An 18,578-nucleotide genomic window follows, 5' to 3' on the forward strand; every position below is an offset into this window, starting at 1 on the left:
TTCAGGGCTGCCAATCCCTCCTCTCACTCACTGCCCTGGCAAGTACGGAACTGTCATTGCTGGGCTCCAGAGTGAACAAGCACCCTGGCAGTGTGTGGGAGATGGATTTCCTGGTTATCCCTTGGACAATACAGATCTCAGCATCCCAGCTTTGATTTCTCGGGGTGCCTGTGGTGGTCTCACTGTCCCATACTCAGTTTCAGCTCCCAGAGTTTCAGCCCCGTCAGAAGCCACCCCCAATTTTGGATGCTGCTTCCCAGCCTGTTGTGACTCCTCAGCAGTGACCCAGCAGCAAGATTTGATGGGAAAACCAGCAGGTAAGGTCACAATCCTCCCAAAATCCAACAAACTGGACAAAAATCCCAGTGATAAATCCCTGGGACCTGTGACAACTGTCCTTGCAGCTAGAAAATGGGGCAGGAAGCTCCTTGGGCAAGGGGAAAAATAGAGAAATCTTTAATTAAAAAGTAATTTGATGATCACCTGGGAGCCCTTTACCTTGTGTGGGCTGATTCCCATGGAAGCACCAGCCAAACTGAATTTGGGCTCCAGCATGAGGGCATCTGAAATTGGGCTTTTGACCACCTGTGTCTTTAGCCAGTTTCCCCTGCTGCTTGTAGTTAGAAGACCTGGGAAAATATAATTTTTATGATAATTTTTTTTAATGCTTTTAATCTTATTAATTTATTTCTTTTGATCTCACTGATCAGAGCTGTTGTTCCTTCCCATCAGGAATGATTTAAGGACATTTTCCTTTGGAGCCACAGAACCAGTTTTGAACTGAGGAGGGAAAAAAACCTCCAGGATGGCGGCGGAAAAATGTTCTGCTGGGACAGAGAAAGGAGGAAGTAAATAACGAAAACAGGAGAAATGGGAAAAAGTGAGGCAGCAGGCAGGGCGAGGATGTGAGAATCCCTGCACACGGTGCTGTGGGGGCCAGGGCTGCCCCTGAGGATGCTTCCCAGAGTTCAGCTGCGTGCCGGGGCGTTATCCCGGCGTCCCGGCCAGCCTATTTTCCAGGCGAGGAAATATTTAACCGCGGCGTCAGCGGGCAGGGCAGGCAGCTGCAGCAATGGAGAGAAACGGGCAGCACCCGCTCCCTGCTGTCCCCCCGGGCCAGCCCCAGGGTGACCATCTCCAGCTCTTGCTGCGCCGCAGCCGGGAGGCCAAAAACTGCGCCTATTGCCCCTACAGCCGGTTCCCAGTGGGAGCTGCACTGCTCACCACCGGAGGGGAGATCTTCTCGGGTAAGACGGGATCTGTGACCCCCCCCCCGGGATTTTGGGGAGCCCCCAGCAAGCCTTGGGTCGTGTGTGAGGGTGTAGCGGGGTCATCCCAGGGTGCTGGTGTTGTGTGTCCTCCCCCGCTGCCTCTTGGCAGCCGCCATCCCGGACCGAGCCAAAGATCACAGCGGATGGGAAAATAAATAGGGGGAGCGGGGAAAATGGCTTTTCTTTGTCAATTCCCTGAGAAGAAAGGAGCTGGTGGGGTTTGGGGTGGCTGATGCCGGGGTTGTCCCTGCAGGGTGCAACGTGGAGAACGCCTGCTACAGCCTGGGGATGTGCGCCGAGCGTGGCGCCATCCAAAAAGCAATCTCTGAGGGGCACACCAGCTTCAAGGCCATGGCCATCGCCAGGTGAGGGTGCTCTGAGAGCTGGAGTGCTGAGGGATGGGGTGGGGAACCAGCAGGAGAACCCCCACTGCTCCTCAGGGACAGCTTCTTTTGCAGCAGCCCCATCGTTTGGGGAGGGAAATAAAGTTTTTTCGTGGTGTTTTTGGAGGAATTGGGGGGCAAATCTGTTGCAGCTCTGTATTTACTGGGGCATGAAGGTCTTCTGTATTTACTGGGGCATGAAGGTCTTCTGCAGGTGTTCTCCTCTCCTCTGACCTCAGGACTCTGTGCCCTTCTCCTTTGGCAGTGACATGGGGGACCACTTCATCACACCCTGTGGCGCCTGCAGACAAGTGATGAGAGAGGTGACAGCTCGTGTGGGGCTCCATGGCTCATTCCCTGATCCCAGACACCATCCCCTGACCCCAGGCATCTCCCCCTAAAACAGCTGGAGGTTCCAAGGAGGGTGCAACCCCCCGTTCTCATCCCCAGGGCTGGCTCCAGGCTCCTCAAATTTCATTATCTCCTGGCAAAGGGGTATTCCAGCCCTGGGGAATTCAGTGGGAATTCATTAGCTCACTATCCAGGGCCAGGGTTTTGCCCCTGAGTCCTTTCTCTGGCAAGCCTGAAAATGGGGGTTTTCCTGTAAAAGCTGAGCTTCCCACAGATCCTGTCCAGCTCTGCTGGGATTCCCTTCTGCACGGGAATCCCAGCACCCACATCTTATTTTGGGGTTGTTAATATTTGATGGGTCGCGGGGCTCTGCTCGAGGATCAGATTCAGCAGGTTCAGAGGCACTGGGGCTCACACTGGTGGGGTAAAAACACAGGATCTGAGCCCAAAATACCCTCTGGGGGAGGTAATGCTGATAAGCCAACCCAAAATACTTGTAATAGAGGGGGATGCTCCCTGTGAACCTGAAAAATGGGGTATATGAGAAATTTGGTGAAGAAATGCAGGTTCTTCCCTTCTTCTCCCTCATCAGGCTCTTCTTTCTCCTTCTTCAGTTTGGCACAGACTGGGATGTCTACCTGACCAAAGGAGATGGCACCTACATTGTCAAAAGGCTGGAGGAGCTGCTGCCTACCTCCTTTGGCCCTGAGGACCTGAAGAAGGTCTGAGCAGCGTGGCCACCACCAGCTTTTGCCCTTAGGCACAGAGGAAAATGGTTTTCCCTGATTTTCTCAGCCTGTAAGCAACTTTTTGGGAACAACACAGTGGGAAATTTGTTTATACTGTTAAGTTGCCTGTTCCTCTGTCTCATCTTCTAATTCAGTGTTGATTCACAGGCTCCAGCTCCACCTTGCCCCGAGGAAATGGCAAAATCAAATAATAGAAATTCCCTGTTATTAGTAAAAAAAGAGTCCAGACATGCCTGTAGGCAAGGGAGGACTTGGCTTTGGTGCAGAACTCAAACAGGCTTTGGTACAGAAACCACTCCTGAATAATGCAAAATCATTGCTTGGGAAAGTGCTGGATCCTTCAGCTCTAAAAAGAAGTGAAAGCAAGAGGGAAAAGGTCCATCAACCTCAGCAGTAATTAGTGACCCAATCCAGGTTACGTGGATTGCAGGATGGTTATTGCACTGACCGTGTCCTTTGCTCCTTTCTTTCCAGCTTGTTTTCCTTGCTTTTATTTTGTTTGAGGTGAAGAAGACGACGTTTTTGGGGTGTTCTGGAGGGTTTTGTGCCTCCAGGGTAATGCCATTTGTTGATTGTATATTGATTTATAATACAATGATAAATGAATTAATTACATTTCCCAACCAGCGCTGGGTCGAGCATTTCTGCCATGCCCAAGTGAAATAAAAGCAGTTCTGGTTTATCTCCTGCAGTTGTAGCAAGTGATGAAACACAGGGAGTGGGGTCCTGGGGCTGTCCTGCAGCCCAGGCAGGGCTGGGGGTGCTGGCTGTGCCCTGGGAACCTCATGAGGTTCAGCAAAGCCGAGTGCAGGGGGCTGCCCCTGGCTCAGGGGAACACCTCAGTATCTGTACTGGCTGGGGGATGGACAACACTCCTGCTGGGAAGGACGTGGAGAGGCTGGTGGGTGAGAGGCTGGATGTGCCTCAGCTGTGGGGCTGATCCCACAGCACAGGCAGCAGGGAAGGGATTCTGGCACAGGCTGCTCAGAAAAGCTGTGGCTGTCCCTGGATCCCTGGAAGTGTCCAAGGCCAGGCTGGACAGGGCTTGGAGCAAGCTGGGATAGTGGAAGGTGTCCCTGCCCATGGCAAGGGTGGGACTGGATGGGCTTTGAGGTGCCCTCCAGCCCAAATCAGGCTGTGATTCTGTGGTTTGACGATTCCACACAGTGGGCTGTGCCCTGGCTGTTTCCAGGGCAGTGCTGTGCTCCATGCCAAGGCACTCCCAGCTGTGGCATCCATGCCCTGCATTGCACAAGGCTTTACCTTGGTTGCACCTTGCTCTGCGCCCTGTTCCGTGACCCATTCCATGCCCTGCTTATGACCCACTCCATCTCCCCTTCCATATCCTGCTTCATGCTTTGCTACATGTCCCCTTCCATGCCCTGTTCAGTACCCCACTCCACATCTGCTCCATGTCTTGCTCTATGCCCCATTCCATGTCCCACTCCCATGCCCTGCTCCCTGCCCGTCTCCATGGCCATTCCATGTCCATTTCCACACTTCGCTCCATGTCCCACTCCCTGTCCCACCCCTGCCCCATTCCCTGCCCCATTTCCTGTCCCACTCCATGCCCCATTCCCTGTCCCACTCCCTGTCCCACTCCATGCCCCATTCTGTGCCCCATTCCCTGTCCCACTCCATGTCCCACTCCCTGTCCCACTCCATGCCCCATTCTGTGCCCCATTCCCTGTCCCACTCCATGTCCCACTCCCTGTCCCACTCCATGCCCCATTCCCTGCCCCATTTCCTGTCCCACTCCCTGCCCCATTCCCTGTCCTACTCCATGCCCCACTCCCTGCCCCATTCCCTGCCCCATTCCCTGTCCCACTCCCTGCCCCATTCCCTGCCCCATTCCCTGCCCCACTCCCTGTCCCACTCCCCGCCCGTTCCCTCTCCGTCCCCGTCCCGTGCCGGGGGCGTGGTTTAGCACCCGGTAGGCGTGGTTTCGCGCTCCGGTGGGCGTGTTTCCGGGCGCGGCCTGTCGCCATTGGCCCGCTCTGGGCCCGCCCCCCGCGGTGACGCGCTGGCCATGGCGGTGCGGCTGCTGCTGGCCCGGGCCCTGCGGCTCCTCCCGCGGTGCCGCCCGCCCTGCGCGCCCCGCGCGCCCCCCGCCCCGACCCCCGCCCCGGGCCTGCGCCCGCGCCCGCCGCGCCGCCCGCCCCATGGCGGCCCTGGCTGGCCTGGCTGCCGGCCGCCCGCCGCCTCTTCCTGCGCGGCCCGGCGGGCGGGCTGGCGGCCGTTGCGCGGCGGGGCCGCGGCGGCGTCTGCCTGGCGCTGGCCATGGCGCTGGGCCTGGTGGAGCCGCGCCTGGAGGAGCAGCGCCGGGCTGAGGCGGCGTGTCGCCACATCCAGGTGGGAAGCGGCCCGGGGGTCCCGCTGGGCAGCGCCTGGGGCGCCCTCCGTGAGGGGAAGGGAGGGCCTTGCCGGGAGGAGGAGGCATTCAGTCACCTCCCAAGAAGGGCACGGGGGGTCGCAGTCCTCCAGGCATCCTTCATGAGAGAGAGGGTGGTCCTCGATGTGTGGAGCCCTTTGAACCCCCCCCCTGAACGGCACAGAGTGTCAGTGCTGAGGGGAGCCACTTAGACACGCCCCCCACTAAGGGTAGGGGGTCCTTGTTCTGGGGAGTCCCTCAGACATCCCCCACTAAGGGTAGTGCTCTTTGCTCTGGAGAAGCCGTCAGACATCATCCATAAAGGGGAGGGGGATTCTTGTGAGGAACCCCTCAGATGTCCCCTCTGAAGGGGAGGGGGGGTGGTCACTGCTGTGGGGAGCCTTCCAGACTCCCTTGCTGAAGGGGAGAGCCTTGTTCTATGGAGCCCCTCAGACACCCCTCATGAAGGGAAGGGAGGTCACTGCTGGGGGGAGCCCCCTGAGAGCCCCGGTAAAGGGCAGACTGGGGAACCCCCCAGACACCTCCCCATCTCTCCCCAAGGAAGATGGGGGATGCTGCAATGAGCAGGCCCAAAGGCACCTCCTTCTCCCCAAAAATAGGGTCATGGGGAAGCGTCTCACTCAGCAGCCCCTCATGACCCTAAAGCAGGTACTTTCAAAACCAAGGGACCCTCACTCCCTGTCCCTCCACAGAGGGAGGGGATCAGGGCCCTGGTGGGGGGGGTTTCATGTCCCAGGACACTGCTGTTGATCCCCATGGGACCCTGTGGTGCTGGGCCAGGCCGTGCTGGCAGGGCACAGGGCATGGATGGTACTGAACATATTTCCTAGGTAAAAATAGACCTCTGGTGCTCAGAGCCAGCTGTCACCTGCTCCACCGACCAGCAGACACATTCCCTGAAGTTTCTTCTGAAGAGGATGCTTTCTCTCCTCTGTCCTTGCTGGGTTGTTCCATTAGCTGTCCCTGGTCTGTGTCAGTGACACATCCCTGGGGTGTCACTGCTGCTTTGGGGCTGCAGCTCACAGAGAAGATTTGTATTGGTATAGTGACAGCTGGGACAGCACCAGACCTGTGGGATCATGAACTGTGATGAAACTCCAGAACAGCCTCCTGTGTGCTGTTTTTCCACATCTCTTGATTTCCTCCCCCAGCTCCCTCCCATCATAGATTCACTCTCCCTCACACTAACCAGCCCTCACAGCTGACTGCTGCAAAAAGGCCATTGTTTTTACTGTTGCTGCTTTTAATTCAATTTTCTTTAAAATGCTGTTTGCCTGGTTTGTTTATAGAGAGGGAGAAAAGTGTAATAATGCATCTCATTTCAGAAGTGTTCAGTTAAAAACTTTTCTTTACACAACCACAGAATCATGGAATGGTTTGGGCTGGAAGGGACTTTAAGGCCCATCTCTTCCCACCCCTGCCAGGGCAGGGACACCTTCCACTATCCCAGCTTACTCCAAGCCCTGTCCAGCCTGGCCTTGGACACTTCCAGGGATGGAGCAGCCACAGCTTCTCTGGGAAAATATATTTATATTCTAGATTGGCAAATGACTCCCCCTCCTGGTTCCTCTTCTTCCCTTAAAAAGGGCACCTTTAGAAAAGACTGGTTTAGGAGTAAATTGTATCACACAAAATATATGGCCTGCAGATGATTTTTCATGTGGTTACAGTGATTTGAGCCCAGTGCTTAGAGTCTGATTGAGACTTTCAGGCTGACCATCCCACCAGGATGTGTAATTCCACTGACACACCAAGTTCTCCTTCGCTGGGAAGTCTGGGCTAACTGAGCGGGTTTTTCTGTTCATGTTCCTTTCAGACCGTGTTTGTTGGGAAGAACAAGCCACAGAAAGATCCCCTGAGCTCCTTCCGCTGGCAGGGCTTCAAGCTGGAGGAGTATCTCATCGGCCAGCCCATCGGGAAGGGCTGCAGTGCCGCTGTGTACGAGGCAGCCATTCCCTTCTGCCCCGCTCCTCGGGCTCCTGCCCAGAGCAACCCTCTCCCAGCCCTGCAGCAGCACCATGCCTCAGCTTCCCAGGGCGCTGAAGAGGAGCCTGTGGTGAAGCACCAACCACAAGGGGCTTTTCCCTTAGCTATCAAAATGATGTGGAACATTTCGGTAAGGAGTCGGCGCTGAATCCCCCGTGTCTGTTGCTGGGGAATTCTGGCTGGAATGTTTAATACTGAAGTGTTGAAAGCACTAATTATGGAGTGCAGGATGAGTGTGTCACAACAAAGCTGTTGGTAGGTGACACTGGAGATGTCAAATGTTAGTGCAGAGTCCCAGAGCGAGGTAATTAGCGTTCGTCATCCTCTGGAATCGGCACTGAGAGCTGCTGCTGGAGCTCTTGGGTATGGAGGTGATGTTTTGGGAAGAAAAGGTTTTCTGAGGCTGGCTCTATTGGAAAGGTCTAAGAAGGGGAAAGCCACTGCTGCCAGTGATTCAGGAATTGGTGTCCTGTCAGTGTCAGGACAGAGGTGTGTTTTCTTCCTGAAGAGGCAGTGGTCTCAGGGTGCACAGTAACCTGCCTGCGGTGTCCCCTTGCCATGAGGTGACTGTCCAAGATCTGCTCCAGTGTTTCCCAGCCTGGGTGACTGGAGATCCAGTTCCTCAGTGTGGCTCTTCCACGTTTAAAAAAATCCACGTGGCTTTCCCCATTGATGTGACAAGTGAATATTTCAAGAGAATCTTCCAAAATGCCAACATCTGGAATCCCTTGGTCTCCAGATGTACCCTGGCATTTACCTGTGGGCTCTTCCACTTGGGTTTGGAAGTTGAAAGTGAATGCTAAGGTGTAGTCTGGATTGCTGATGGTCAAGGGTGCATTTGAAGTGACAAATAGATTTCTTTCTGCAAATAAAGGCCTTGTGGTCTCCCTTAGTGAGATCTTTAAGTAGTTAATTGCCTTCCTTGATTTTCAAGGGAGGGAAGTCCTGGAATCTGATCTCAGTCAGCCCAGCTCCAGACACAGTGCCAGCATCAGGATTATCTGTTCTCAGCTTGCTTTGGGACCGGGTGGTTTTGGAGCTGGAACCCACATGGGGTGTGGTTGTTGTTGCAGGCTGGTTCCTCGAGTGAAGCCATCCTGGATGCCATGGGCCGAGAGCTCGTCCCAGCCACAGGCCTGGCCTTGTCCAGGGAATACGGAGCTGTCTCTGGCCGCAGGTATGGAGGTGGCAAGGTGCTGGCTTTATCCCTTGATTTTGCAGCAATTTGTACTGTTAAGAAGGTGGACAGGGCTTTCTAGAATAGCTGCTGAAAGCAGGTAAACCTGGGGATTGTTAAGTTTCTTGCCATGCAGGGAATTGCATTGCTAAAGTATGTGGTCCAGAGGAGGTTGAAAGGGTGCACCAAGAATTTGGGAGCATTTGGGGTCCCACCAGGGTCCAGTGGCTGTGTCTTAGCTTCCCTGTGTTGAAATGTGTTGGCATTTGCTGAGGTAAAGACTGGAGGAGCCTTTGTTGAACACTATTTAAATTTATATTGTGATGCTTTTTAGTTGCACTGCAGCAATTGGTAACAGTTTGAGTGTATTAAACATCAAATTATTTCACTGTAATACAATTTGACTGTGAGGTTTGAGAACTGGTTTGGGATAAGATGGGTGCTGGACAGGGAGGTTGGAACTGTTTTAGTGCAGGAAAACTGGTGAGAAAGGAAATGGAAATGACTTAGTTCATACTCTTTGACCTGAGTGGGAAGTGAGCAAACAGCATGTAGGTGGAAAATCTCACAGAAACTTCTAAATTACCTCAAGTTAGCTATCTTTTCATTCAGAAATGCATCTTTTTTTTTTTTCATTTGAAACAATGGAGTCCACAGCCCAGATTGTCTGATTTAAATTTCAAATCCATCCCGGCTGCCAATACAAATGAATAATGAATGCTGTGCCCGTGGCTGGCTGGGAATGCAGTAGAGCAGCCAAAGGGATATTTGACATTCAGGGGATGAGAGATCTGTGTTGCAGACAAATAGGTAACCTGCTTTTCAGGGGAGGGAGAGCTTCCTGCCTCTGCCATAAAATAGAGGTTCTAAATTGATACTCCCAGTGTGAAGTTGACCTTTATTATGTCTAACAAAGTAATTGCGTTTGGCTGTTACTCTCTAGAGCTGCTGTAGCTCTTTTTGAATGGAGAAGCAGCCTATGCCTGGCTCTGCCTTTGTTAGCAGCATAGAAGGGTTAGTGGGGCTTGAGTAAAATGAAGGCTGCATGTTATGTGTGCAGGTTTTTATCAAAGCTCTATTTGTAGTGCAGGTAAAGCACCTTATTTCCTATTTGGCCATTGTGAATAGGGAAATCCAGTTACACAAGAGCCCCTGTGACACCTTGGTTGGCTCAGTTTGCTCTGGGAGGCACTGGGGTGGATTCTGAGCTCTGGAGAAGGTGCTGGGAGATGCCTGTGGCTGCAGTGGGTCCGTACAGGCTGTGGGTGCTCTGCATTCACCTGGGAAGTGCTGGGCTGAGATGCTGGTTAGGAAATGGGCCATGAAACTGCTGCCCATGCTCTTGCTCAGTGAATGGATTCCAGGATGTGAGTGTCTGACTGTTTGCTTAATGTGCAGTCCTGTAATCCACCCTGTGCAGCTTTAATCTCTCTCTGATGAGGCTTCCAGTGCAGAAAAAACGTGTTTGCTCTGCTGGGGAACCCTTTGGTGTGGAGGACAGGCCATAATAATGAAAAGTAGTTCCAGCAATAACAGCAGTGTGCCTGAGATCCATCAGAACCGACTGAGGGATTGGTGCAATCTGTGGTGTCTTTCCTCTGCACAGAAAAACTGTCCTTGGGAGGAAGAAGCTGCAGCCTCATCCAAATATAATCCAGGTGATCAGAGCATTCACATCCTCTGTCCCTTTGCTGCCTGGAGCCTTTGCTGACTATCCTGACGTCCTTCCATTGAGCCTGAACCCCAGAGGGATCGGTCACAGCCGCACACTCTTCTTGGTGATGAAGAAGTAAGTGGAGAGAAGCTGGTTAAAGTGACTTGGGCACTCTGTCCTTGCAAAGCTTGGGTCTGGGCTGCTGCCAAAGAGCAGAGTATGCTCTTGGAAACGCCTCCCAGGACCTGTTCCAAGTTCTTGAGGTTCTGACTGTGCTTCCACAATGAAGACAAACTGTTCTTTTTAATAATTACCCCAAATTAAAGTGAGAAATGTGGAGTTTGTCCCCATTTGTCTGCCCTTCTAAGCCTGAACTTCACCCCTAGTCTGAGCACACTGCTAGAGATGGAGTAGAATCAGTAATGAGATGAGCCAACAGTGAGGTTGAACTGCCAGTGATAAGCCTGCAGGATGCTAATTCCCATTTTTTTCCTTGTTCTGCCTAGCTACCCCTTCACGCTGCGCCAGTATCTGCAGGAGAACACTCCGGATGTTCGCCTCTCCACAGTGATGATTCTGCAGCTCTTGGAAGGCGTGGACCACCTTGTTCGACATGGAATAGCACACAGAGACCTCAAGTCTGACAACATCCTGGTTGAATTTGATTCTGGTACGTAGATCCCTGAGGATAAGTGCCAGTTAATTCACAGAAGCGATTCGGTCACCTTGGTATTTGGGGAAGTCTCACCCGGCTGCGTGTTTGGGGGAGAAGCATCAAACCTTTTGAATAATCTCAGGTTTACTTTTTAGCTTAGTATTTGCTGTGAGTGCAGCAAGTCATTGATCCTGTCTGTGCCTGAGGTTTTGGATCATTAACATGGACATAGTGTATTGCTGAGATGATGGATTGCATGAGCACAGCCAGCATTGACTGGAGCATCCGGGAACACCACATTTGGGATGCTGCAGGAGCCTTTGCTTCAGGCTCTTGGTTCTGTCCTCTTTCCCAAGCCAGAGAGTACAGAGAGCCTCTTAAAATCCCACCCCATGGCCAGGTTAATGGTGCTGCACCCTGGGATGATGAAACATGGGTCGGGAGGGAAGGGATCCAGCATTTTCTTCTATGTGTTCTCCTGTCAGCCTCTAACAGCAGTTTTAATTGCCTGAGCTCTTTTTGGGTGTGATTGAGATTCAAATTGGCAGGAGCAATAGGAGGCAGGCAGGTGTGTGTGATTAGGAGTGGAAGAATTTGGTTGAGGAGTATCAGGGAGAGAGACAGAGAGACCACTGGAATCCACCCTGCCTTCCTGGAGACCGGCCCAAGAGGCGACAGAGGATTCTCTGTTCTCCAGGGCTCAGGATTTAGAATCATAAAATGATGGAATGGCCTAGGCTGGAAGGGACCTTAAAGCTTTTCTCATTCCAAGCCCCTGCCATGCACAGGGACACCTTCCACTAGACCAGGTCACTCTACTGAATGTCTTTGCCGACAATCTTGATGAGGGGATCGAATGGCCCCTCAGTCAGTTTGCAGAGGACACCAAGCTGGGTGTTGATGTGATGTGGTGTTTGGTGCTGCCAGGTCCTCCCAAACTGAACCCTAACTCTGGCAGCTCTGTGTTGTTCACAGCTGGCTGCCCCTGGCTGGTCATCACTGACTTTGGCTGCTGTTTGGCGGATGAGAACATCGGCCTGAGGCTGCCCTTCACCAGCTCCTACGTGGATCGGGGTGGCAATGGCTGCCTTATGGCACCTGAGGTAAATCCCTCTGTAGCAGTGCTTTGTGGTGCTGGTTTTCTTCTTGTCCTTTTGTTTGGCCTAAAAGTTTTGGTGGCATAGAAGGTTTGTGTCCTACCTTGAGTTAGGCGCTTGGTAAACATCTCTGCTGAGCTATGTCAAATAGACACCTTGAGCTCTAACAGGTGAAATGTAATCAGTTGGTGTTAAGAGGCAGAATCAGCTTTTCCTCCCCTCCCCCAAATGTACTCTTTCATATTTATTCAGGCCCCTTTCCATGTAACTATTAAGAATTTTATGCAGCAGTTGCAACAGTAGCTTTTGGCTAAAGTTCAAGACTGTTGTGAAATTATTTACAGTTCCTTTTTATTTCTTTGATGATAAGAAATAATAAAAGCCAAGACACCCTTAACTGTCTGCTGGACCTGGAGCACTTTGCTGTGGTGTTGGTTGTTCTTCTGCAGGTCTCCTTTCTCCATAATTCTAGCAGGAGATAGCCCTTGGAACTCTGGGAGTGCTGGTCAGGGACAATAGCTAAAGCCTCAGTGCAATGTTCAGACTCCTCCCAGCATCCCAGTGGGCTGAGCAGTGCCAGAGGCTTAGAGCATGCCAATAGGGAATATTTACAGCACAGATTCAGATGCAACCCACCTTTGGGTTCAGTGTCTAAGTTTATTACAGGGAAAATGCAGGTTTGAGCATTAAAAATCGAATTTCAGCACAGAGGCTGCACTTGAGCTGTTTATTTGAGTAGCCCCCTCTCTGTGGCAGGTGATCACAGCGTCACCTGGTCCAGGCACGGTGATCAACTACAGCAAAGCTGATGCTTGGGCTGTTGGAGCGATTGCCTATGAGATCCTGGGCCTGGCCAATCCTTTCTATGGGCACGGGGACTCCACTCTGGAAAGCAGAAGTTACCAGGAGGACCAGCTGCCAAGCCTGCCCAACCACGTGCCCCTCGAGGTGAGGCAGGTGATAAAGATGCTGCTTCAGAGAGATCCCAACAAGGTAAGAAGCTGTTGCCTTCAAGATATCCTCTCTGGGAGTATCCCTGGCAGATCATTTTGCCTTGGAGGGCTGTGGGTGCAGAGGTTAGTCCAGATCTCACTGCAGGATCAAAGCATGACATAAGGATCAAAGCCAAAAGTCTTTGCTGAGTGGTGCTGAATTGTTTCAGATGTTTGTGTCAGGACCAGACCTCACACTGGAGGGTTCCACACAGCATTATATATATACAGTAGTAGTCTGAAAGAGCTTTCTGATTCACAGGGTGTTGCCTTTGGGGGGGCTCCAGGGAGTTTTGGAGGTGCCAATGCTCCGTGCTGGTGATGTGGCTGAGTGTAGCAGGATCAGCTAATCTCCCCTTCCCTCCCCTTCCTCTTGCAGAGGTTGTCTGCGAGGGTGGCTGCGAACGTGCTGCACCTGAGCCTCTGGGGTGACAGTGTTGTGGCATCCAGGACCCTGAAACCTGACCAGATGATCGCCTGGCTGCTCTGCCAGTCTGCAGCCACCCTGCTCACCAACAGGCTGGCAGAGAAGAGCCAGGTAGAAACCAAAATGAAGATGTGCTTCTTGGCAAACCTCGAGTTTGAAGACCTCTGGGCAGCAATATTCCTGTTGCTGGCATGGAGAAGCCACTCTGGGTGAAGGAACCACCTGGAACACGAGCATCCCACATAAAAATGGCACTTTCTAAAGGCACATAGGAACCTGTCCTTTCTGTCTGTCTGCAGTCCTGTAGTGCTTTAGAGAACAAGCTGCAGGCCTGTGTTTAGGAGCTTGAGTTTCTCTCTAGCGTTAACCACGCTGCTTTTCTGTCCCTGCTAGAGCAGATGCCCTTGCTTCCTTACCCTCTAGGGGGGCAGGAGTGTGGACCTTGCAGGTGTCCAGAGGTTTGTGGTTGGTTTTGCTCCCGTTTGGGAATTAATTGACTTGTAAGTTGTGTGTTGAGTGAAGCAGATTCCTTTCAGAGGAGTGACTGGGAGGAGGCACTGTCTGGCTGCATTTCACAGAGAAACAATTTAACACACAGAGATCCAAGCTGACAAAGGGAACTGCAGTCTCTGTTCTTGGGTGGTGGTTTGAAACTCATTTTCTTCTGAGCTGTGAAATGACAGCCTGAAATCTTCCTGATGAGGTGCTGCCTGGTAACGTGAGCGTCAGCAGCACTAAAAACCTCGCAGTTGTACGCAGGATAGTGGAAGCACATCATCCTCAAATCCCGCTTATCCTTGTTCTTAACTGTTGTAGCTCTGTGGTGGTGGCTGCCCCAGGGTCCAAGGCTGAGTCAGACTCTCCAGTTAGGGATAATGCTCCAAACAGAGTGAGGCTGGGCAGCAGCCCCTGCTTAAAGAGCTCAGTGTGATGCTCTGCTCTTTAACCTGTCTGTGTTTCCTTCAATGAAATAATATCCTTTGGTGGGGAGGACAGAGACATTGATCTTTAAATAACAACAGCCATGTTTATGAAACAGCATTCAATTTCATGGCTATAATTGTGTTTAGAGGAACTTGGGGAGAAAGTTATTTATGCTTGTTGCTCAATAAATTAAAGATTTAATGTGGCTGTGGCTGTGTGGGTTCTCTCAATCCAATTTGGGCTGTGGAGCATTGGTTCCGGGGTGTCTTAAACGCAATTTCAGCTCTTTCCAGTGCTAACTGTGGAACACGGTGTTCTACTCCAAAGGGAATTTCCCAAAGAGGAACAGACCTTGCCATGGGGATGTGTTTCGTACTCTGCTGCGTGGTAAATCACTGTCTGCTCCTGCAGTATCAGACAGTGGCTGATACCCCTAATCATCACAGGGTAACCTGCACTCAGGGTTCTGCACATTGTTCCAGTGCAGCAAAGAGCACAGAGCCTGGGGAATTGGGGGAAATGAGCTCTTGGGGGAGAAAGCTGCAAAAAAAGGCCTTTGTAACACTTATCTGACCCAGCCAAAGTGTCTGCTGCTGTTTCTTACATTACTGAGCTCTTGCAGTGTGTTTCTGCTGCCTTTGCTTTGTGTGTGCCTGGGTCTGGCAGCGAGTCCCATGCCCTGGACCCTGTGGAGCCTTTTTGAGGAGTAAATGCTGTGGCTGTGTGGTGGATCTCGAAGCCCTCTTCCTGCCATGAACATCATTCCCATGCCTTTCCCTCTCTCCCAGGTCCCATCTCCATACAAGCAGGGAGCAGAATTATGGGCTGGAGCCATCCAGTATCAAGTGTGTTTGTATTTGCCCAACCAGGGTTTTATTGGCACTGATTAACTCCACTCATTGTAAACTTGCTTTCCCTGGAAATCATTTAAATTCTGTCCTCAAAAATGGCCTAAAATGCTTGTCCTGCAGCTTGTCCCTCAGGTCCTTAAATCCCTGTTAATGCTTCCCCTGTTGCTTGCATTTTGTCCCCCCCGTGGTTCTGCTGAGGTCAGACTTCCCTTTTGTTTTCTTTCCCTTCTGCCTTCTGCTAACGAGACATTTTTATGATTTTTCAGCATTCTGGTTGCTTTTGTGGAGTGCAGGTTAAAAGTACAGGCTATTAATGCAACAAATGCTACTGTGCTGTCTGCAAATGCCCAAGGGGAGCAAACTGGGACATCTCCCAGCATGTCCCTCCCACCCTGTCCCACTAATCCCTGCACAGGCTCTTGCCCCTCACTGCTGTGTTTGTTCCCAGTGTTTGCCAGGACTATGCCATTGGGAAAGGGGTTGGCTGGGAGGATGAATGTGGAGGCTGGGCTGGGTTTCTGCCCTTCCCTGGGCAGTGGAGTGTCTGGTGCACTTTGATCCCTGGAGGGAGGCTTGGCAGAGGCAGCTGGCACTCTGCCCAAGCTGGGAACGGGCTCCACAGCACACCTCGCTGTGTTCCCAGTGAGAGAGAGGGTGGGAGTGTGTGGGTCAGGATGAGATCTCTGCTCTGGGCTGCCTGCAGCCAGCTGCTGCCCCGGGGAGCTGGGCTCTGTGCTCCCAAGCCAGCTGTGACCACTATGGTGACAGCGTCACACCACAGCCTGTGGCCTCCGGCCCTTCTGGCCGCCTCCAGCTCCCCAGCCAGTGTGTCTGCAGGGCTCCTCCAGCCCCTGGTCCCAGGGAGCAGAGCCCCCAGCTGCTGGAGCTCGCAGTTCAACGTACCCCCCAGTGCCCTGCTCGTGGCCCGGCCTGTGGGGGTCTGCTCCATGATGAGGCTTCCCATGCAGGCGTCTGCGGAGGGACTGGACGTGGCGTTTGTCGGTGTCCCGCTGGACACGGGCACGTCCAACCGGCCGGGAGCCAGGTAAGGGCCAGCCAGGGAAGCTCATACTTCCCTCTGGCCATTGGGCACGGCTCTCCTGTGGTGAGAGGGGTGCTGGGGACAATGCCTGGTGGCATTTCCCAGCCATGTCACGGCCCAGGTTCGGCCCGCGTCAGATCCGCGCCGAGTCGGCCATGCTGAGGAGGTTCAACGGCAGCACCGGGGCCGCGCCCCTCGACTCCCGCTGCGGGTGGCCGACATCGGGGACGTGAACGTGAACCTCTACAACCTGCCCGACAGCTGCCGCCTCATCCGGGACTCCTACCAGGAGATCGTGGCCTCCGGCTGTGTGCCCCTCACCTTGGGTAGGAGCCCCAGTCTCCCTGTCTTGCCACTGCGTCCTGGCTCTGCCAAACTCCCTCTGCTTCTCCTGTCATTCAGTCCAGGCTTGGCAGAAGGCGAGCGATGAATCTGCTCCCTGCCTGGGCTGTTGTACTGTATCATGGGTAAATTCACAGGCTCTTGGCTGAACAGAATGTTCTGTGATGCCTCTCCTTTGGGTCAGAAATGAGGAGGATGGGTCCGTCGGTACATAAAACCAGTGACGTGCTTTTGGTGTGCTGTTGAGCAGGACTCAAAGCAAGAGCAGGTTTTGTCCCTTGTGTCCCTCCAGCTGAGTGAGCACCAGGCTTTGCACGAGGCCTGATTTGGGTGCATGCTCAAGTTCGCAGCTGTTAGTGCTTGGCATTAGTGCTGCTGAAGGCAGTGAGTGCGTGGAGTAACGAGGGGCAAGTCACCAGTTACAGCATCCTAGAAGCTGATCAAATATCTATTTATAAGCCAAATCAAGGATCCTGCTCCACAGGCTGTCCCTGCTGGCAGTTCTGCATATCTGGTCCTCCCTAAAAGGAAGACCAGGAGAAGAGAGGACCCAGGAGAGGAAGCACCCTGCACATGGGAGTGTTAGTTTTCCTTTGGCAATGAAGCCCTGCATAAATAAGTGCAGGATAAATGCAAAGATGGAAGAAATTACTTGGGAGCAAAAGTAATGAGCACTGAGCAGCTCCTGTAGGGTATTCCCCCTCTTCCCTGTGTCTTCTTGCAGGTGGAGATCACACCATAACATACCCAATCCTGCAGGCCCTGGCGGCAAAGTAAGTTTCTAATGTGGAGGTGGAGAGAAAGGACCTGGGAAAAAGCTCAGCAAGGTTTGCTGTCCCTGCTATTGGCAGGGCCACCATGCACGGGACAGGACTAGCGTGACCACCCTGTCTCGAGCAGGCACGGTCCCGTGGGGCTGGTGCACGTGGATGCTCACACCGACACCGGGGACACGGCCCTGGGGCAGAAGATCTACCACGGGAGCCCGTTCCGGCGCTGTGTGGAGGAAGGGCTGCTGGACTGCGGCCGCGTAGTACAGATCGGCATCCGAGGCTCCTCCTATGACCCCGATCCCCACAAGTACTGCCGGGAACAGGTAAACTGATCCGCACGCAGAGTAGTGTGCTCCCCCTGCCATAAATACCGCGTCAGTAACATTTACTTGGCTTCCGACGGGAAATAAATACATTTTTTGCCTCTTGTTCCATGCAAGCGGCTTGTCTGCAGGACAAGCGCTCCCGGCTCACTGAATGTCAGCTGAGTGGGGAGATAGTGTGTGTAGGGGATGGAAGGTGTTTCCAGGTGCACTTCTGCAGCTTGGCCCTGGAATGAGGATTGTTCCCGGTAGATATTCCCCAGCAGGGCAAGGGATGATCCTCATCTCCCCCCTTTCCCTAAGCAGGTACCTGTGTGTCTGTGCTCCCACAGGGTTTCCGCGTGGTCCCCGCTGAGGAGTGCTGGATGAAGTCCCTGGAGCCGCTGATGAGGGAGGTGAGGGCGCAGATGGGGGAGAGGCCGATGTACATCAGCTTCGATATCGATGGGCTGGACCCTGCCTACGCCCCGGGCACCGGCACCCCCGAGATAGCCGGGCTCACACCTGCACAGGTGAGGGACACGCTGCCCTGCCCAGGGGGAAAGGGCTCTTTTGCTTCCTTAAAGGAGGTCGTTTCACCAGCACAGCAAAGTGGAAGTTTAGAGAGGCCAGGAAGTGTTTCCTCATGGTGGTGAGGAAGCAAAATGTGGAACTGATATGATTTGGTCTGTAGAGGTTGGGTTTCCTTACTGGAATATGGGGAAAGCAGAGCCTGGACTGGTCTGCTAAGTCCAATGTGTTTCTTGATCCCAAACCCATTTTTTCCCTAGGCTTTGGAGATTATTCGTGGCTGCAAAGGCCTGAACATAGTGGGGTGTGACCTTGTGGAAGTTGCACCAATGTACGATGTCTCTGGTGAGTCTGAAGATGCCTGAGGGCAAGACAAGTGCCTGGCACTGGTGGGTGTGGGTGAAATCCGTTGGATATACACAGATTTCCTTTTTTTGTCTTGTTTTTTTAGGCAATACAGCTCTCCTGGGGGCAAACCTACTGTTTGAGATGCTGTGTGTCCTCCCAGGAGTGAAGACACTGTGAGGGCAGTTCCCACCTGCCCTGGGGCAATGCTTCTCTGTGTCCTCAGCCAGGCTTTCCATGTCTCCTTCCCTTCAGACAGCTGCAGCCAGCATGGGCTTTGCAGCATGAAGTAAATGCCATTTACCACTAGAAAAGGTATTTTTTAGCTGGGAAA

General features: G+C 52.9%; 3 protein-coding genes across 3 annotated transcripts; all 3 read left to right on the plus strand.

The window, feature by feature from the left end:
• Positions 1 to 954: 954 nt before the first annotated feature.
• CDA (cytidine deaminase) lies at positions 955 to 2,733 on the plus strand. Its single transcript, XM_030963942.1, is given in 6 exon segments — positions 955 to 997; positions 1,000 to 1,062; positions 1,065 to 1,247; positions 1,525 to 1,636; positions 1,920 to 1,977; positions 2,620 to 2,733. Coding segments are annotated over 6 exon segments (573 nt in total).
• A 2,044-nt stretch (positions 2,734 to 4,777) lies between these two features.
• Positions 4,778 to 14,263, plus strand: PINK1 (PTEN induced kinase 1). Its single transcript, XM_030963976.1, has 8 exons — positions 4,778 to 5,106; positions 6,963 to 7,262; positions 8,206 to 8,309; positions 9,916 to 10,098; positions 10,470 to 10,633; positions 11,594 to 11,721; positions 12,472 to 12,708; positions 13,087 to 14,263. Exons 1-8 carry the CDS (start codon positions 5,035 to 5,037, stop codon positions 13,345 to 13,347), a joined length of 1,449 nt encoding a protein of 482 aa, XP_030819836.1. The 5' UTR covers positions 4,778 to 5,034; the 3' UTR covers positions 13,348 to 14,263.
• A 959-nt stretch (positions 14,264 to 15,222) lies between these two features.
• AGMAT (agmatinase) lies at positions 15,223 to 18,487 on the plus strand. The gene is given in 9 exon segments (XM_030963931.1): positions 15,223 to 15,552; positions 15,554 to 15,954; positions 16,073 to 16,154; positions 16,157 to 16,277; positions 17,018 to 17,066; positions 17,194 to 17,389; positions 17,722 to 17,901; positions 18,160 to 18,244; positions 18,351 to 18,487. Coding segments are annotated over 9 exon segments (1,518 nt in total). The 3' UTR covers positions 18,425 to 18,487.
• The last annotated feature ends 91 nt before the right edge of the window (positions 18,488 to 18,578 follow it).

Source organism: Camarhynchus parvulus, chromosome 21 (assembly GCF_901933205.1).
Source record: "Camarhynchus parvulus chromosome 21, STF_HiC, whole genome shotgun sequence".
Lineage (NCBI taxonomy): Eukaryota > Metazoa > Chordata > Aves > Passeriformes > Thraupidae > Camarhynchus > Camarhynchus parvulus.